Source organism: Arachis hypogaea, chromosome 17 (assembly GCF_003086295.3).
Source record: "Arachis hypogaea cultivar Tifrunner chromosome 17, arahy.Tifrunner.gnm2.J5K5, whole genome shotgun sequence".
Taxonomy (NCBI): Eukaryota; Viridiplantae; Streptophyta; class Magnoliopsida; order Fabales; family Fabaceae; genus Arachis; species Arachis hypogaea.
In genome coordinates this window covers 3675458-3694898 of record NC_092052.1, presented here as the reverse complement: position 1 = coordinate 3694898, position 19441 = coordinate 3675458, and the positions used below count along the sequence as shown (strand labels likewise).

The window sequence follows — 19441 nt, the reverse complement described above, 5'->3', positions numbered from 1 at the left end:
TTTACTTTGAAAAAAATATATATAAAATAAATCTGCAACACATCACTTAAATACTAGTGATTGACACATTAGTAAATACTGCTAGCTTTTCCATTTATGAACATGTTTAAACTAATATCTATGAATAGAATTATTCTTTATTATTCTACTAAGTTTTCCTTCAATGAACTCCAAGATAAAAGTGATTCTGGAATTCTCTGCTTGCAAGGGTTGCATACATGGCTATAAATCCATTCAAATACAGAATGATATAGAAAACAATGACGTAATTCAGATACATAATAATAACAACGACATTCAAATAAGTGATGTTTCAGATATGAAATGAAATCAAGGCTGAATAGGGTGACTCACTTAACAACTGCATAAGAAGGATTAACAGTCTTAACTCAATTATGACAAAAATAAGCAGAAAGGCACCAATTTAATGAATAAGAGTGGCATGGAGAGAGGGAGTAACAAAGTCAGAACCATGATGATGGTGTTACTATGATAGCACTTAGCACCATAATTCGACTTTGCAAATGTTTAGGTGAGAGTGGTTGAAATCATAGCAAACATAAACATTAGGGATGAGTTGTGCAGAAAATGGAAAAATATGTTTGTATTATGAATCAGAATTATTATCTGTCTCAAGTCCAACATATATAAGCTATGCTAAATGAAAGGTGAGTCAGCTTGCTAACTCCAAGACTAGTCACAACAGAATAACTGATAACTAACTAGATAACTTGCTCATCAACTACTAACAGTATTTGTTTGATCTGTTTCTTGGTTTTCTTGATTCTTATGCATATATACTCTATTATAATTAAATGGAGAAAAAGTGAGGAAAGAGTATACCAGATAAATCTCCTCAAATGCGGCCAAGATGGAACTTGTAGTTAAATACTACCTTTTTTTAATACATTATTGTATATATTTAGATACATCGATTGGCAAACTTTCCAAGAAACTGAAAACAGCTATAGACGTATGCAATCGCTTGAAGAACAAATAACAGCAGAAGAGAGCTTGAGAAAACAAAACAGATGCAACAACTCTATACTAATTTGAATATGCCTCTATTATTATTTTATATGAAAGAAAGGTGTACACAAAAGTGATTCTTTTCATTTAAGTTAATCCAAAAGATCATTTCGTATAACTCAAAAAGCTATAATTTATATCTTTTTTAAAAGATCTTTTTCCTTAAAAAAAAGATAATTTTTACATAATAAATAAACAAAAAAATATTTTTATATTATTATACCTAAATAGAATTAATAAACAAAAAAAAATCTTTTTATATAATATATTCAAACATAAAATTATTTTTATTTCTTTATAAAATTTTTTAAAAGAAGATAACTCTTTCAAAAAAAGATAACTTGAAAAAATAGGATTTCACTCAAACAAACCATATTAAAAAAGAACTACCACAAGTCCAAAAGAATGTACATAATGTCTCCTATGTTATTTTGCCTTGTTTTGTAAGTAAACCAGTAACGGTAAAGCAAACCCTTTTAGTCCTATATTATACCACATTGTAGTAGTGATTGTACCCCCACGTTCGTTTCTTCTTACCAAGCTTTTCAATGGCAGAGGCAGAGGTTGCCCCAAGAAAGAGACTCATCATTAAGCTTCGTTTGCCGCGTTCAAGAACAGTGTCATCTGAAGAGTGCAGAGTAAAGGATGATGCTGATACTGAAAAGCGTGGACCAGAATATATGGCTTCTGATTCATGCGGCGAGAAGAGGAAGAAAGATCAGCATTGCAGCACTACTGAATTCTCGTGTAATGTAGTGGGAAAGAGCCATGCAAAAGGTTCTAGAACCTTGTCAACTGATGCACCGTGCAAACAAAAGAAGGACAATGATGGTGCTGATTCTCGTGGAGGCAGAAATAGAAGAAAGTTGGCAACTTCTGAAGTTTCTGTTTCCACAAAATTTTATGTGCAAGAACACCACAATGCATGTTCAAGAATTCCAAGAACCGGTTCTAAGATGCTTGACTCGAAGAACACAAAGAAGGAAGAGGAAGAACATCACAATGCATGTTCAAGAATCCCAAGAACCGGTTCGAAGAAGGAAGAGGAGATGAAGGTTGTTCTGAATGAGCAGAGAATGGATCGTTATCAAAAGATGCAGTGTTGGGTGATCTTGAAGCGCTTCATGGTTGGAAGAGATGGCTGGGCTTTCAATAAGACTCTGGATCCCAAGAAGTTAGGAATTCTTGGTAACAAATGTGAGAGCGTGTTGTTGAAGCCAATAGGGTTTGAGGATATAGAGTCAAAGCTGCACAAATTCGTGTATTCAGGGCCTGATGAATTTGCAAAGGATATGAGGCTTTTGTTTTCTTATGGATTCATGTACCCTCAAAGGGATCAGATTCATAGAGTTGCAAGGAGATTCAGTGAGAGCTTTGAAATTACTTGGAAGGCTTTGATGGAAAAGTGGTCAACTGAAGAGAGGAGAAGGAACACGATCTTCAAAGGGGAAGAACGAATAATAAAGTGCACCAAAAGTTTTAGTACAAAGCTCTGAAACTGTTATCAATGGAAGAAGCAGAAAGTGGAAGAAGGCCACGTAGGGATCAACGTGTTGGATTCAACTCTTTTGCTAAGAACTATATTATTCTTTCGACAATTTTCTTTACCAATGTTTCTCAAACAAACTCGAGCCAACTACTTTCTTTTTTAATTCATCTTAGTGTGATGAAACTGTGAAATCCGTACGCTTGATTTCTAGCTTCAGTCAAAGTTTGGCTTACTCATATTTGTCACACTGATGTATGTTTTAATTTCTTCTGTTAATAATATTCTAATTGTTCTTATTTTTATGTTAATTTCTATTCAATTATCACTTTTTAAGTTTATTTGCCTTTATGTCATTAACTCGTCCCATAACAAAGCATATTGTTCTCCTTAGTGTTCTCCTAATTTTCTGCAATTGCTTAAAAATTGTCTCGAATTTATTAGAATTTAAAATTGTTATTTGGCCAAACAAAACTATTAAGAGAGTGAGTCCAAACTGGATGATTTTGAGTTCGTCAACATTGGCCTTCATGACTTGGTAAGTTTCCTCTGGAACAAGACTCCGGTAGTTCTTGTTGCGGGGCAGGATGACTAATCCGGGAATTCAGTGTCCATGGAGACAAATCGATATTTGTTAATCAGGCTGCTTATGATTTGGAACTCGGAATCAGTGTTGGCAGCCCACACTTGCCTGATCACAACCGAACTATTGGGACTAGGCTCGCAGTCGCTCCATAAATCTTGGCTGAGCAGCACAATAAAAAGGCGGAAAACCAACGACCATGGGCAGTGGCATCAGAAAAACTCTCGGTGGTTGTTGAAGTCGTTCTCGTTCATCATCGACCCTCGCCATTCTTGTATATATGGTTGTCATGCTCTTCCTGGAAACCAACTCTGTTAAATTATTAGAAACTGAGAAAAAGATAGAACAAAGGAATGTAAATTGTGTGCTGTGTATGGGTGACTGGAAACGGTGCAGTACTTTTTCTTTGGGCGGGTTCGTCTAAGGAATGCTTTGAGGCTTGGGCAGATTGGGGTATGAGTAAGAAAAGGAGTTTCTGTTTGTGCTTCAAACTGGAACCCGGAGAGGGAGCAAAGAACCTTTCATGCAGGTGTGGACGTTGTTGTTTAGGTGCTGCTTTCTACTAGTTAATATTGAAAACTAAAATTTGATAATCAATTCAAAGAACCAAATGTGAAGATAGATTAAAGGGTGCGTTTTGGTCTTTAGTCTTTAGTGTTTACCTACGTCCTCTGTCAAAGATATGTATGATTTATAGGGGAATATATATACTTTTACTTTGAAAAAAAAATATATAAAATAAATCTGCAACACATCACTTAATTATAAACACATACTTAATTGAGAAATCAAACATTCTGCATTGGCAAGTTGCCATGTCTATTGGTCCTTTGATGTGCCATAGTTTTTCTGGCATCCCTTGGGGAACAATTAATTGTTTATATATTTTCCTTGCAGGCAAGTCTTTCGGAGGGAGAAAATGACATTAGTTTGACCAGGATTACCATTGCAGGTCTATTTTTAAGGTTTGTGTTATATGCTCTGCCCGAATAACTACTATTGAAAAGATTAAGTAATTAACTAATCTTGTTTTGCTCATGGGTCTTTCGTATTGTTTATCGGTGTTAATAGGACTTTAAGTTGAGTGGAGACTATATACAAACTAATCTAAAAGGATTTAAATAGGGTGTTTTGGTTTTAGTCCCTCAAAAAAATTAATATAGGACCATAATTGCAAACAATTTATTGAAAGATCCGAGACAAACAACTTAGAAAGTTGCAAATTTATAGTGCAACTGAGTTGAAGGAAGCAGGAGTAAAGTTTGAGGTAAAGAAAGCTAGTCAATGCTTACTAGACTTGCAACTTTCTGGTCATACTTTGAGAATCCCATTCTTTAGAGTGGAAGATATTACTGAGGTTGTTTTGAGAAATTTGTTAGCTTTCGAGCAATGTCACTGTATCAATGAATCCTACTTTGCTGACTATATTGCTGTGTTAGATTTTCTTATTAACACAGACAAAGATGTAGATTTGCTTATTAAGAATGGAATAATTGAGAATTGGTTAGGTGATAGTAATGCAGTGGCCAAAATGTTCAATGGTCTTGGAGTGAACATTATGTATCCAGATTTTTCAAAGGTTGAATGCTTTTTGTGCACGCCCTTGGAACAAAAAAGTTGCGACTTATTGCAACACTCCATGCAAGACAGTAGTTTCTATTGCTGGAATTTTTCTGCTTGTTCTCACTGTTATTCAGACAGTATTTTCTATTCTCCAAGGAGTACACTAATACTAGATTAATGTTTGATATCCTTGTAATTGGAAGAATTGAAGTGTTTATTATGAACATGTGGCCACTTTATTATGTAATTATTGAAGACCACTGCATAAGGCAACTGCCTTTTCTGTAATTGTGTATCAAGTTTGAATGTGATATTTTTTTATTGTTGCTTTCTGGTTTCTATACATTATTTACACATCTTTATTCTGAAATTAGTATTCAAACATCATGTTCTATCTTAAGCTTTGAAACATTACGATCTTTACCTGCTTCGGGAACATTTGTAGCTTTGAAACAATAATGCTCCCAAATCAATTGTTTAGGTGATAGCAAAGCAGGGGATAAATTGTTCAATTGTCTTGAGGAGAACATTATCCATGAAACTTTTAATGCTGAGAATGCTTTCTGTAAACATCTTTATTAGCAGTTATCATGATACTAACTTTCCAGAATATCAAAAAATTTAGCTTTAAAAACATCATGATAGAGCAGTGGGTATCCCACAGGTAGTATCATCAAAATCTATTGCACGAGCTTGAGAAAAAAGAAAAGAAGAGATGAGAATATGTGAATCAAGAACGGACGAAGGAAGAAAAGAATGATGCTGCTGCTGTTTCAGCAGCCTTGATTTGGAAGCTTCCTATACAAGTAACCACCTTCAATGACGAAACCAATCAAAGTGACGCGCAAAGGTTCACAATCTATTCTTGTGTTACAAGTAATGACCAGAGGAATGAAAAGCTTAAACTGATAATCTTGGTTATCAGGTTTATATAGTTGGTCTTAGCTGAATGGTCTAACAAAAACTACCAAATCTGGTTTTATTCTAACTAACTTGCTGGCTGGAATATAACACAATCTAATTGGATTACACGTAAATATATACATCCTCTAATATCTTTCTATTGTGTATTTGAATACTTTGTGAAATGAACTAAAACTAAACAATTTTCTTCTGCATTACTTGCTTGCTATTCTTTTTCACAAAACAATGGTGAGCCAAGTAAAGTACTAAAAGTAGCAAAGTTAATAATACACAAACTCATTTTGTTTATATTAAAATTTAGCTTTTACTCATTAAATCTCAACCACACTCTTGTAATGCCAAAAGGAAAAGCTAGCAGTAGTAAATTATAATGTGTCAATCACTAGTGATACTGTAGTATACTTTAAGGCTAAGCCTTGTACAAATATGTTTCTTAATTCATAATCTCAGTGATACTTGCCTTTGAGCATCCAAGAAAAAATAAAGGGATCATATACTTGTCTTTGTTTTGCAGCTAAGATCAGCTTCTTTTCCCCATCTCAGCTATATATCTATCTCATGTTTTCTATAAGCTTGTGTGTCGTATTCACCATGCCACACAATCACTTGTGATGCTTCCAAAACTTTTGTGTTGTGTTGTTGTATAGGGTACTTCACTACTAAGTCAAAGGCGACACTCTCATATCGTTTCACTTTTCAAATACACAAAGGCTGAAAGGTGAGTGTGTCTTATTGTATTATCTTCCAAAATTTTCTTTTTGACCTTTCTGCTACATTCACTGATATAGAATTAGTTATAAAGATAAAGACATAAATAATCACCAAGACATACATTAAGTTATTTTCCATATGTGAATATGAAAATAAACAAAGACCGATTGAAGAGGAAAGAAAGCATACATATATTAGTTTTTTTTACCACTATAACACCTATTTAAACAATTACCAATATTCAAATGTCATTATTTTACCACTATAACACCTATTTTTTTTTTTTTTTTGATATCTTGACTGGAAGGTGTCTATTCGAAAAGTATTTCTAACCAAAAAAAATACTAACCCATAAAATATTTACTGTATAAAAGACACTAAAGCAGAATAAAAATCTCTTATTCTTCGTTTTCTCTCATTTAATTAAGTTTTTAATATTTATTATAAAACATTAGATATTATTAATTTTTAAAATTTTATAATAAAAATTAAATAATAAAATACAATTTATTTTAAAAAATTTATAATTTTGTGATATTATTATGAAAAAAAAATACTTGTAAATAATAATACACAAACTCTTTTTTTTGGGGGTATTAAAATGTCAATCTTGTATACATGTGTTTCTTCATAATCTCGGGTGATACTTGCCTTTGAGCATGAAAAACATAAATATATAGCAGCATCCAAAAAGAAAAAAAAAAGTGATATATACTTGCCTTTGTTATGCAGCTAAGATCAGCTTCTTTTCCCAGACTCATCACTATATCTATCTCATCTTGAATATGCACATGCCATTTATTTGGAATTGTTGTCATCACATAACACTGCTTCTTTTTTTGTAAGGTTGTCTTTTCCTATTCCTCCCATGCCATGCAATGTCTTGTTTTGATTGGAAGTGTTTTTCATTCAAACCGCATAAAATAATGATTTCTGACAAAAAGTTCAACCGTTGTTGTAGGGCACTGAGTCAAAGCCAGTCAACACTCGTATATATTAAAAGGCTGCAATGTGAGTTTGTCTTACTATATTATATTATCTTCCAAAATATATCTTTTTGTCTTTTTAACTAGCATTAATTAATAACATAGTAATAGTTATAAAGGTAAATAAATAAATAATCATAAGGAAACATGTTGATTATAATTAGGTGGAAACTCAGGTGCAGTCGACTTTACCTAAAAGTTGATACTTGAGAGTCATTAGATGATTTGACTGATATCAACTTCACGTGAAGTCGACTTCGCTTGAGTTTTCACCTAATTATAATCAACATGTTTCCTTTGTATACTATTTATACAGCTAGATGGCAAATCCGAATCCTAATGTTGCAATCAAGATTAAAGCAATGTTGGAGGCAGCACAACCTCGATTTACAGAGAAATGTTGCATCTACAGGGTGTCCCATGAGATTCGCAAATCAAATGAAGATGCATACACTCCAAAGGTTGTTTCAATTGGTCCTTTTCACCATGGGGATCAATATTTGCTAAACATGGAGGAGCCAAAAAGAATATTTTGTAGACAGTTCATTGAAAGATCTATGACAAACAACTTGGAAAGTTTTGTTAGTTGTGTGCAAGAGCTCGAACCAACGGTTCGTGCTTGTTACTCAGATAACATCAAGCTTACTGAGGAAGAACATGTTATGGTGATATTGGTGGATTGCTGCTTCATATTAGAACTTTTACTTAAGCGCTATCATGGGTGGAGACGAGGTGATGCCATTGTTCTGCCACGAAATTTAAGGGATCCTGTAGCATATGATTTGTTGTTGCTTGAGAATCAAGTTCCTTTCTTTGTTCTTGAGAAGCTTTATAACCTAGCTCTTGATTCTCCTCCATTACTAACACTCGCTCTTCGTTATATTGTTCCTTATAGTATCATCCTTCCTGATAGTATCATTTCCGGTGATGTTCTTAGGCTATTATCCAACGATACTGGAATAGCTCATTTCATAGATCTATCAAGAAAGTTTCTATTAGCATCCTCTGGCTTCTCTGGATGCTTAAGAGAAGCAGAGTTCCCCCACATTTATAGTGCCACTGAGTTGAGTGAAGCAGGAGTGAAGTTTAAGGTAAACAAAAATAGCCAATGCATGCTAGATTTGGAACTTTCAGGTCATTGTTTGAGAGTCCCATCTATTAGAGTGACACCCTTTACTGAAGCTATTTTGAGAAATTTGATAGCTTTTGAGCAATGCCACTGTATGAAGGAATCTTACCTGCTGACTATATAACAGCCTTGGATTTCCTTATCAACACAGAAAAAGATGTAGATTTGTTGATTAAGAAAGGAATCATTGAGAATTGGTTAGGTGATAGCAATGCAGTGGCTGAAATGTTCAATGGTCTTGCACTTCATGTTATAAATCCAGATTTTAATGTGCAATATATCCGTATTTTCAAAGAGTTGAATGCTTTCTGTGGCCACCCTTGCAACAAAAAAGTTGCAACTTTGAGGCGCGACTACTGCAACACTTCATGGAAGACAGTGGCTTCAATTGCTGGAATTTTTCTGCTTATTCTCACTGTTATTCAGACAGTATTTTCTATCCTTCAAGTGGTACACTAGATACTAGTGCTAGATTAATGTTTGTGTTGTGACTGGATGATTATAATATGGTAGACTTGATATGTTTGTATTTTGGAAGAACTAAAATGTTTGTAATTATTATTTATTGAAGACCTCTAAATTTGAATATGATCTTTTGTTATTGTTGTTTTCTTTGCATTATTTACACGTTTTTATTTCGGGAGAGTGCTAGGTAAATAATGACCATCTTGAACATCATGAGCAACCACCAATCAAATAAAAACACACTACATCTCCAAATTACTCATCTAAATCTTACTATTAAAATAACCATCCGTACACCTAGTGAAATGAACATATAATATATCTATTGTTCACATTATTTAATATTTTTATTGTCTACCTATACTTTTCCTTTTATTCTGAAATTAGTATTCAAACATCATGTCTTGTATCTTAAAAGAGCGAGGGATGCTTTTAAATTTCATTCGTAAGATAAAGATTAATGATTTAATGTATGTGCATTTGTAGAGTAAACTTTTGGCTAATCAATAAGGATCATCATCCGACAAAGACTCAATGTCATATATATAGCCATGATTTTCCTCAAGGTACCAATTAAAAGCTAGAAATCATACAAACTAGCAAAAGTGATTAAAAAGAAATACTAACCAACATAACATAGGGTAATAGAGATTAGCATATCTGGAAGAGATACAAATAATTTTAAGAGAAGATAATTATATTATTGGTTTTATTTACTACTTGCTATGTTGCTGAATTTCTTGAGTATAAGAATTTTACTTGAATAAAATTTTCCTCCAATGAGGAGTTACTTTGGAAACTAGTGGAGCCTTCTTAGAACCTTGAAATAAAGAATATGGTGCAAAGATAGAAGTTGAAATGTAGAAACACTTTAAAATAAATAAATAATAATACAAAAACTCTTTTTTTTTTTTATTTGGTATTAAAACTTAGATTCTAGTCGTAAAATCTCAGCCATCAATCTTGTAACGCAATACAAAAAAAAAATGCCAATCTTGTATAAATGTGTTTCTTATTTCATAATCTCGGTGATACTTGCCTTTGAGCATGAAAAAAATAAATATAAAGCAGCATCCAAAAAGAAAAAGTGATATACTTTACCTTTGTTATGTAGCCAAGATCAGCTTCTTTTCCCAGCTTCATCACTATATCTATTGCCATTTATTTGGAATTGTTGTCATCTAACACTTGTTTCAGTAAGGTTGTCTTTCCTATTCCTCCCATGTCATACAATGTCTTGTTTTGATTGGAAGTGCTTATTATTCAAACCACATAAAATAATGATTTCTGACAGAAAGTTCAATTGTTGCTGTGTTGTGTAGGGCTGTAGGGCACTGAGTCAAAGGCAGGCAAGACTCTTATACATATAAATAGAAAGGCCGCAAGGTGAGTTTGTCTTACTATATTATATTATATTGTATTATATTATCTTCTAAAAAATATCTTTTTGTCTTTTCTACTAGCTAGCATTAACTAATAATATTGTAGTAGTTTATAAAGGTAAAGAAATAAATAATCATAAGGACAAAGATGAAGGTTTCCCCCATAAGAATGTAAAAATAAAAGGTTATACCAAAATTCGTCACTAGTATAAAATATATGCTAGAATATAAATACACATTAAAAATAAATTAAATTATACATATATTTATATACAAATATATTGATAGTTGATTTTAGTGACTAATTTTAGTGTACAAATAACATTTTCTAAAAATAAATAAGGGCTAATTGAAGAGGAAAGAAACAACATACACATAATTTAACATCTATTTACTTGATTTAAGACAGAAAAAATGAGCATTATTTACCATTAGATTTAGACTCGCACCACATGCGAAATATTAATATTATAGATTTTTATACATAATCTTTTAAATAAGGAAAAGTATAAAGAGACAATGAGAATATTAAATTGTCATGGCCGAAAATGAACTATGACCGGCGCTCAAGGAAACAGTTCCATAGCAAGCCTATCAGACTCAAATATAATTTAAATAAGAAAATTACAAATATTTTAAAATAAATTTACAATTTCTAAAATGAATAATTACATATTTTTAATAAAAGGTAAAATAAGTAAATATGGATGGATCCTGCCTGTGACATATAGAGCATATGACGTCTAAGAACTCAACAAAAATGAAGTACCAATTACAGATCATTACTCTTGAATAGAAGGCTCACTTATTCAAGTATTTGTTCCTGAAAAAAATATTTTTAGAAAATAGAATGAGTTTTGCAACTCAGTAACTAGACAATACATCTATAATCCACATGAGACCATATAAACATTATCATAAAAATAATTTTAGTTAGAAAATAATAATTTATACGAATATGTGAATCAATAAGGGAGTTCTCATACAAAAATCAAATCAAATAATCCACACTTGGGCGGCTCCACCTCTAAGGGTAGCCCTTTCCTCTCGTGTGTCCTAACAGAATAACAGATCTAACGTGTGGCCTACACGTTAGACTAGCAACACCCCTGCTAGCTGGAGTCTGAGTTAGATGCATCTAAGTTAACGTCATAACCGCCGTTAACTTCGATTTTCTAATACGAGCCTCCCAAACCAATTCAAAACATATAATTTCAAATACAACAAATCTTTGATCTTTCAAATATATAAGGTATCGAATCAAATCAAATCATATTATACTTTCTCATCAGAATCCTTTCCAATCATACTTTTTCAATCAAAACACATTTCAAATATATTTCATAATCTTTAAACTAAGTAAATACCAACAAATACTTTAATGTTTCAAAAACAGATATTCAAGTAAACTCAAACATTTTAGAATAATGCAAAACTTTATCAAAAATATATATGGTCTAAAAAAACAGATATTCAGATAAGATCAAACAATTTAAAATAATGCAAAACTTCATCAAAAATATATATGATCTCATGTATAGTTTCGAAAGTATAAACTTCATAAAAATGAATTATTCAATTTTAATAAATCAATTATTCTAATCAATTTAAAACCGTTCTAGACAAATATAGTGAGTATAATTCAAAGATCATAATAGATATATATCAAAATAATTATAAATGCACAATCAAACAATTATAAATGTAAAGCCTACTCACAACATGGTCCTAAGGGACCGAAGAGGCCGAACTCGAGTGCCAAATTAAAAGGGTACGAAAGAGCGCGGAACTTGAACTGAGACAATGCAGCAACTTCAATTCTTACGATAGCAACAATGGCCACGACACCAGCCAAAGGCAGTAGATTCAAATTGAATGAAAGACAAATACAAATATAGTTCTGAAAATCCAAAACAGAATAGAGGCAAAAAATAAATCAGAATAAGAGCAAGACAGAGAAACGAAATGGCGGCAGAGATAAGGTGAAATTGGAACAGATCAAGGGAAGAAACTAGACCAAAACAGTGGCAAGACAGTGTTGCCGGCAAGTTTGGAAGTTGTAGCATGTTTTCTGGCAACAATAAGAGCTACGCTGGTGAAGCAAAACAGCAGTGGCATTAGATCCTCTCCTCCAGCAGTGGCATCAGTAACTCCGACGAAAACAGGGAGGCCAGGGGTCAACCACGGTGGAGCAAGTTAGGGGATGAAGTAGCTTCAAGTGCACCAGCGGTGAGCTCCAGCGACAGCAACAGCAGAAGCCTCCATCGTCACCTCCTCTCACGACTGCCACCTTCCTTCCCTCCATCTTGTAGCTCTCTCACCCTCTCTTCGTCTCTACGCTTTCCGCTGCAACGACAAGGTCTCCCTCCAACGGCGACGACGGCAAGGCGGCACGACAGCAAACTGAACGCGGCTGGGCGAGACGGTTGCGGTGGCGGCGCGACGGCAAGTTGGACTACGGTGAGGCGCGACGCCGGTGCAATAGCCCTCTCCCTCCTCTTCTTCCTTCTCTCCTCTTCTCTTTCGCTCTCTCGATCTCCATCTTCCTTTTTTTTTCCTTTTCTCAGCTCGTGGGTGTGTGCTGTGAGGAAGATGGTGTGAGGGGAGTGTGTGTGCGACAGTGAGAGGTGAGTGAGTTTGTTAGAAGAGGGTTAGGGTTTGGTTTGGAAAAAGAAAGGGAATAAGGGCAGTGTAGGGATTTTACATAAACAATGTCAACAATAGATATATCGGATGTTCAATTCAATAGATATGTATATGATTATATAATGATTCTTTTTCATTCGGTTTATTTATGGATAGTTTACAATGACCGGATGTTCAATTCGTTAGGTGTGTGAATGATTATCCTAATATTATAGTTTAAGAGATAATTTGGGATAGAATATTTTAAGAGAGAAATTAAATAGTCTTAAATTTGTACTGAATCAGTTTTGGAATTCGAATTGGCTAGTTTTGTCCGAATTTGACAACTATAGGTATTTCTTTATAGGAAAAGTCTACGTTACCAACAGCATATCTGCCAACTTCTGCCAACTCTTATTTATAATTGTATTTCATAGAAGTGTGTTCGTGGATGTGTCTAATAATTAATATATTTTAAATACATATATAAAGAGACACATCCAGAAAATATATCTATAAAGACACTTCTATTAAACACAACTATAAAAAAGACATTTTTATTAGATACATCCACAAACACACTTCCATGAAACACAATTATAAATAAGAGTTGGCAGAAGTTGGCAGATATACTGTTGATAACGTAGCGGAACCGTTCTTTATATATGGCGAAGTGTTTTTTGAATAAATTAAAATGATTTATTATCTATTTGAATTATATCAATTCATCATATAACTATATAGGACATGCATTTTTATATATAGGAAGTTAGGAACTAATTATAATTATAAACTTTATTCTACACATAGTTAGTTGCAATATAATAATATGAAAATTGATTAGAAATTAAAAATATTCGAAAGAAAAACAAAATAAGACATAAAATATATTAAATTTAAAATTTTGATATAAATTAAATCTTTTATGATATGTTTTCAATATATATATATATAATTTAATTAACATGAGAAATTAAGAGTTTGGTAATAAGTTAATTATCAACAATACTACATACACATTAAAAACTAGCCACTAAATCAGTCTGTATAGAATATTTACTGAAATATAAAATATATATTAAAAATAAATTAAAAAACATTAAATATATGATAACTGATTTAGTAAATTTTTTTTATGTGTAAATAATATTTTTGGTTAATTATATGTAAATATTATTCTTTAAATATGTAGATAGATGATGTTGTATATTGTTAAAAAATAAATAAATAAATAAATTTGATGTTAGATATGGCAAATTTCTAAAGGACGTGACATCTTAAGAATCATTGATAATAAATAATAGATTGACACGGTTCGTTCACATACTATAGATGGCAAATCCGAATCCTGGTGACGCTGCAATAATAAAGAAGATTAAAGCAAAGATGGAGAAGGCATTGCCTCTCTTTACGGAGGAATGCTGCATCTATAGGGTGCCTCATGAGATTCGCAAGGTCAAAGAAGATGCATACACTCCAAAGGTTGTTTCAATTGGTCCTTTTCATCATAGGGATCCAAACTTGCAAAAGATGGAGGGCCAGAAAACAATATATTTCAAAGAATTCATTGAAAGAAGCGAGACGAAGAACTTGGAAAGTTTTGTGAGTTGCGTGCAAGAAGTGGAGCCAAAGGTTCGTGGTTGCTACTCAGATGACATCAAGCTTAGTGAGGAAGAACATGTTATGGTAATATTGGTGGACTGCTGCTTCATATTAGAGATTTTACTCAAGTTCCATTTCAAGCAGTGGTCAAGTCATGATGTCTTTGTTCTGTCACCTTGGTTATGGCCCTATTTGAAACATGATTTGCTGATGCTTGAGAATCAAGTCCCTTTCTTTGTTCTTGAAAAGCTTTACAATCTAGCTTTTCCTTCTACCTCAAATCCTTCACTGTTAACTCTCACTCGTTATATCCTTCCTCGTGTTATCATTTCTGGTAATAGGGACGAGCTATCCTTAACCAATGTTGGTAGAATAGCTCATTTCACAGACCTAACAAGAAAGCTTCTGTTATTATCTTCTGACTTATCAATCTCTGAATGCTCAAGAGAAGCGCATCTAACGCACCTCTATACTGCAACTCAGCTGAGGGAAGCAGGAGTGAAGTTTGAGGTAAAGAAAACTAGTAACTGCTTACTAGACTTGCAACTTTCTGATCATACTCTTAGAATTCCATTCATCAGAGTGGTGGACTCTACCGAAGTTGTTTTGAGAAATTTGTTAGCTTTCGAGCAATGTCACTGTATCTACAAATCCTACCTTACTGACTATATCGCTGTCATTGATTTTCTTATCAACACAGACGAAGATGTGGATTTGTTGATTAAGAATGGAATAATTGAGAATTGGTTAGGTGATAGCAATGCAGTGGCTAAAATGTTCAATGGTCTTACAGTGAACATTGTGACTCGAAATTTTAATGTGAAATATTCTTGTATTCTTAAAGGCTTGAATGATTTCTGTGAGAAGCCTTGGAACAGAAAAGTAGCAACTTTGAAGCGCGACTACTGCAACACTCCGTGGAAGACGGTAGCTTCCATTGCTGGAATTTTTCTGCTTATTCTCACTCTTGTTCAGACAGTATTTTCGATCCTTCAAGTTGTACTCTAGTACTATATTAATGTTTGTATTGTGTTGTGTTGTGTTGGATGATTATGTTAATGTTCAATATGGTGTGGCAGATTTAATATTATTTGTATTTTAAAGTTATTGAAATGTTTGTTATCAACATTGATAACCATAACCCATGTATAATGTATTTATTGAAGACCACTTCATATGGTAGCTCCCTTTTCTGTAATTGTATCAGGTTTGAATGTGATTTTTGTTTTATTATTGTTGTATTCTATAAGTTATTTACACGTCTTTATTACGAAGTTAGTATTCAAAATCAATTGGCTCTCTAAATTTGCATATCAATCTTAATTTAGTTCTTGAAATTTTTATTATTTTTATTTAGTCTACAAATTTTGTAAACATGACTCATGTTAGTCTATTTTGAGATAATTTTCAACACATAAAGCTGAATGTCACATTAGACTCTGTAAAGCATCGTCATTTTTGTTTTGGCATTCAAATAGCTAAAAAACATCATGAGTAGTATTTATTGAAATTTTTTCGTCCAAAACAAATGATCCAACATCGTTTTTAGGCTATTTGAACGCCAAAACCAAAACAATATCATTTTACAAGTTCTAGCGTGATATTTGTCTGTCCATGTCAAAACTCCATTAACATTTGTGTGTCGAAAATTTTTCTAATGACTAAATGTGAGTCACGTTTATAAAATTTAAAGATTAAATAAAAATAATTGAAATTTCAAAAACTAAATTGAAGTTCATGTATAAATTCAGAGACCAAATTAAATATTAACTCATTCAAACATCATGTTTTATCTTAAATACAGCTAGGAATGCTTTTCAATTTCAATTGTACCATAAAAAATGTCCATAGACTAAGTCTTGAATCAAACTTAGAAAAGTAACAAGGAAAAAAAATACTAACATTCATACAACTAAACGAGAAGGTAATATTATTAAGTGGATATTACCAATAGAGGATGTTATTTAAACATTGACAAATAAGTATTAACTGAACATCCACCATGATCTAAAAATTTAAAATATTTTTATATAAAATTTATAAGTTAATCTATAATTCCTAAGTATCTTTAATTTAGATTAAATATTTTGTCTACAAAAATCTAAATAAATGAAACACAAAATTATGCACAGGCAACGAAATAAATCTTAAAAGTTTGCAAATCTCATCCCTAATTAAGAGAAACAGAATAATAGAAACTTTTTAATTTTTCACCAATTTTATATACATCACATAATGCTTGCATCATGCAAAATGGCTATACTGCTTCATGATGCAAGGCATGACAATTAGGTGTGATTCAAAATAGTGAAAAAAAAAAAAAACTGCCAACTAAAGCAGTCAAATGCCGAGACCATTGTTTTTGGCCTTTTGCTTCCATCTTGGAAGTTAAATGTGTTATTGTAATGCCCCAAGTATTTTTTATTACTACCTTACCCTCATATTTTATCAAAATTTCTAGACTACCCTTATCCCTCTTTTTCCCACTTTAACCTTAATCCAAAAATCCCTAATGTTATAACACATACACCCACAAATAAGAGAAAGAACGGGAGAAAGGGAGGAGAACAGAAATCAAAAGAGGAGCGATTGAAGAAGAAAGGAAGAAGAAGAAAGGGAAAAGAAGAGACGATGCCAGCAGGGGTGGGCGCTACTGTTGCCATCGCAGAGAAAAGAATAGATGCGCGAGAGAGATGAGAGTGAGATCACAGGCCTTCCACAGAGAAAGAGGAAAGTGCGTGACGTAGAAGAGGGAGGAGGGAGTCTTGTCATCGTCGCTGTGCCCGTCGCCGCCCACTGCAGTTGATTGAGACTGTCGCCGCCCTGGTTGAGGTCATCATCGTTGCCAACTAGGGCAGAGAAGGAGGACGCGAATGGGAGGGAGAAAGGGGAGCTCTGCTGGAGCTCGTCGCCAAAGTGCTGCCGCCTTCCACCACCGTGACACAGAGCCAGCCTTCTGTTTCTCCACCGACATTGGGGTTGCCTCCGTTGCAGGTGGAGGAGGTCACCGGAGAAGGATTGTTCTGTTCTGCTTCTAGTTTTGGTTTTCCATTGATTGCCGGAGTCTCTAGGGCCATGAAAGTTGCTGCCGGAGTCGTCGCCGCCAAGAGCCACCACTGCTATACCTTTCCCTTGGTAAAACAAACCCCATTCTGCTTGTACTTGACATCTCTTCTTATTCCTGTTCCACTTTAATCTACCTTACTGTGTCGCTCTATTTTCGTGCCATCTTTCTTGATTGATTTGCTTTTGCTGCTGTTTGTTACGGGCTAGAAGTGGTAGCGATGCTGCTGTTGTTGTCGAGATGACATTCGAGACGTAGTCGTTGGTGCTGTTTGAATTGAAGTTGCTGCCACTGGCTCGGTCCAAACTCTGTGTTCTGTCGTTCCATTCTATTCCAACCTTTCTCAGCTTTTAATTCGGCATTTTGGGTTCGGTTTCTTCGGTCCCTTAGGACCAAGTTGTGAGTAGGCTTTACATTTATAATTGTTTGGCTTTACGTCTATAAATATTTTTTTTTATATACGGTGCTTTGAATTTAGTTATACTTACAAAGATTATTATCAAAGGATTTTAAATTGGTTTTACTAATTGAGTTATTAGAACTATATATTTATCATTGTTAAGCTCATTCTAATATGCATTCTAATATGCACATGAGACTATATATTTTTATGAGACTATATGTATGTTTGAAGAAGTTTTATATTATTTTAAAGCATTTGATTCTACTCGAATATGTATTTTTGAAGCATTGAAATTTTGTTGGTACTCACTTATTTTGGAATTATGAAATATGTTTGAAATGCTTTAAGATTGAGAAATAGGATTGAATATGATTTGGATGAGAAAATATTATCTGATTTGATTTTATTCGATACCTTATATATTTAAAAGATCAAAGATTTGTTGTATTTAAAATTATATGTTTGGAATTGGTTTGGGAGGCTCGTATTAGAAAACCGTAGTTAACGGCGGTTATGACGTTAACTTAGATGCATCTAACTCAGACTCCAGCTAGCAGGGGTGTTGCTAGCCTAACGTGTAGGCCACACGTTAGATCTGTTATTCTGTTAGGACACACAAGAGGAAAGGGCTACCCATAGAGGTGGAGCCGTTCAGGTGTGGACTTTTGATTTGATTTTTGTATGAGAACTCCCTTATTGATTCACTTATTATTATCAACTGCTATTTTCTAATTCAAATTACTTTGATAATAATGTTTATATGGTCTCATGTGGATTATAGATGTATTGTCTAGTCACTGAATTGCAAAACTCATCCCTTTTTCTAAAAATATTTTTCAGGAACAAATACTTGACCATGTGAGACTTTCTAATCAAGAGTCACGATCTACAATGAGTATCTATTTTTGTCGAGTCCTAGATGTATATGCTCCATATGTCACAGGCAGGATCCATTCATATTTATTTATTTTACCTTTTGTTAAAAACATGTAATTATTCATTTTAGAAATTGTAAAGTTATTTTAAAATATTTGTAATTTTCTTATTGAATTTATCTTTGAGTCGGTTAGGTTTGCTAGGGATTATTTTCCTGAGCGCCGGTCATGGCTCGTTTTAGGCTGTGACAGTTATGCTTTGGCATCACCATAACATAACACTTGAAACAACCCCAAACCTCTATAGAAATCAAAGAAGGAAAATAATAATACTATTTGAGGCATTATTTTTGCCTTTCAAACAAAATGACTTATTTACCAAATAGAGCCATGGACTTCATGCTGTATAATGGAATGTTCTATTTGGCAGAGTACCAGTTTTGAGCACACTTGGCATCAACGGAGAGGTCCACTTTTAGAATGTTTTTTCCATGGAAGGGTTTGGCCATGCATTCTACAACTATGGCCTTTGCTACCTCAGCTGATTCACTTGGCCCTTCCAATATCACTTCATCATGAACCTGCTTTGTCAAATAAAAATCTTAGATACAAAG

At 33.4% G+C, this 19441-nt stretch overlaps 2 protein-coding genes and 2 long non-coding RNA genes across 7 annotated transcripts; 3 read left to right on the top strand and 1 right to left on the bottom strand.

Annotated features, from left to right (window-relative positions):
* The first annotated feature begins 6164 nt into the window (after window positions 1–6164).
* On the top strand, window positions 6165–8999 carry LOC112762420 (UPF0481 protein At3g47200). 2 transcript variants are annotated; one of them, XM_029294653.2, is made up of 4 exons: window positions 6173–6303; window positions 7029–7142; window positions 7258–7307; window positions 7599–8999. In XM_029294653.2, the coding sequence occupies exon 4, from the start codon at window positions 7603–7605 to the stop codon at window positions 8533–8535; it is 933 nt and encodes a 310-aa protein (XP_029150486.1). In that variant the 5' UTR covers window positions 6173–6303; window positions 7029–7142; window positions 7258–7307; window positions 7599–7602; the 3' UTR covers window positions 8536–8999. The 2 variants fall into 2 exon arrangements, with proteins under 2 accessions (XP_072079918.1, XP_029150486.1); XM_072223817.1 differs by lacking the exon at window positions 7029–7142 and having other exon boundaries at window positions 6165–6303.
* Window positions 9000–9894: 895 nt separating this feature from the next.
* LOC112762610 (UPF0481 protein At3g47200) lies at window positions 9895–15718 on the top strand. Of its 2 annotated transcripts, XM_072222183.1 has the most exons (4): window positions 9895–10077; window positions 10199–10262; window positions 14216–14995; window positions 15330–15718. In XM_072222183.1, exons 3-4 carry the CDS (start codon window positions 14216–14218, stop codon window positions 15333–15335), a joined length of 786 nt encoding a protein of 261 aa, XP_072078284.1. In that variant the 5' UTR covers window positions 9895–10077; window positions 10199–10262; the 3' UTR covers window positions 15336–15718. The 2 variants fall into 2 exon arrangements, with proteins under 2 accessions (XP_072078284.1, XP_025664270.1); XM_025808485.3 differs by having other exon boundaries at window positions 9899–10077; window positions 14216–15718.
* Window positions 10807–12918, bottom strand: LOC140180838 (uncharacterized). Its single transcript, XR_011874837.1, has 3 exons — window positions 12276–12918; window positions 11978–12158; window positions 10807–11081 (listed from the first exon to the last, which is right to left on the bottom strand). It is a non-coding gene; the product is annotated as an uncharacterized lncRNA (long non-coding RNA).
* A 1207-nt stretch (window positions 15719–16925) lies between the features above and the next one.
* Window positions 16926–19006, top strand: LOC112766922 (uncharacterized). 2 transcript variants are annotated; one of them, XR_003815009.2, is made up of 4 exons: window positions 16926–17620; window positions 17759–17948; window positions 18510–18607; window positions 18793–19006. It is a non-coding gene; the product is annotated as an uncharacterized lncRNA (long non-coding RNA). The 2 variants fall into 2 exon arrangements; XR_011875508.1 differs by having other exon boundaries at window positions 17005–17620; window positions 18503–18607.
* The last annotated feature ends 435 nt before the right edge of the window (window positions 19007–19441 follow it).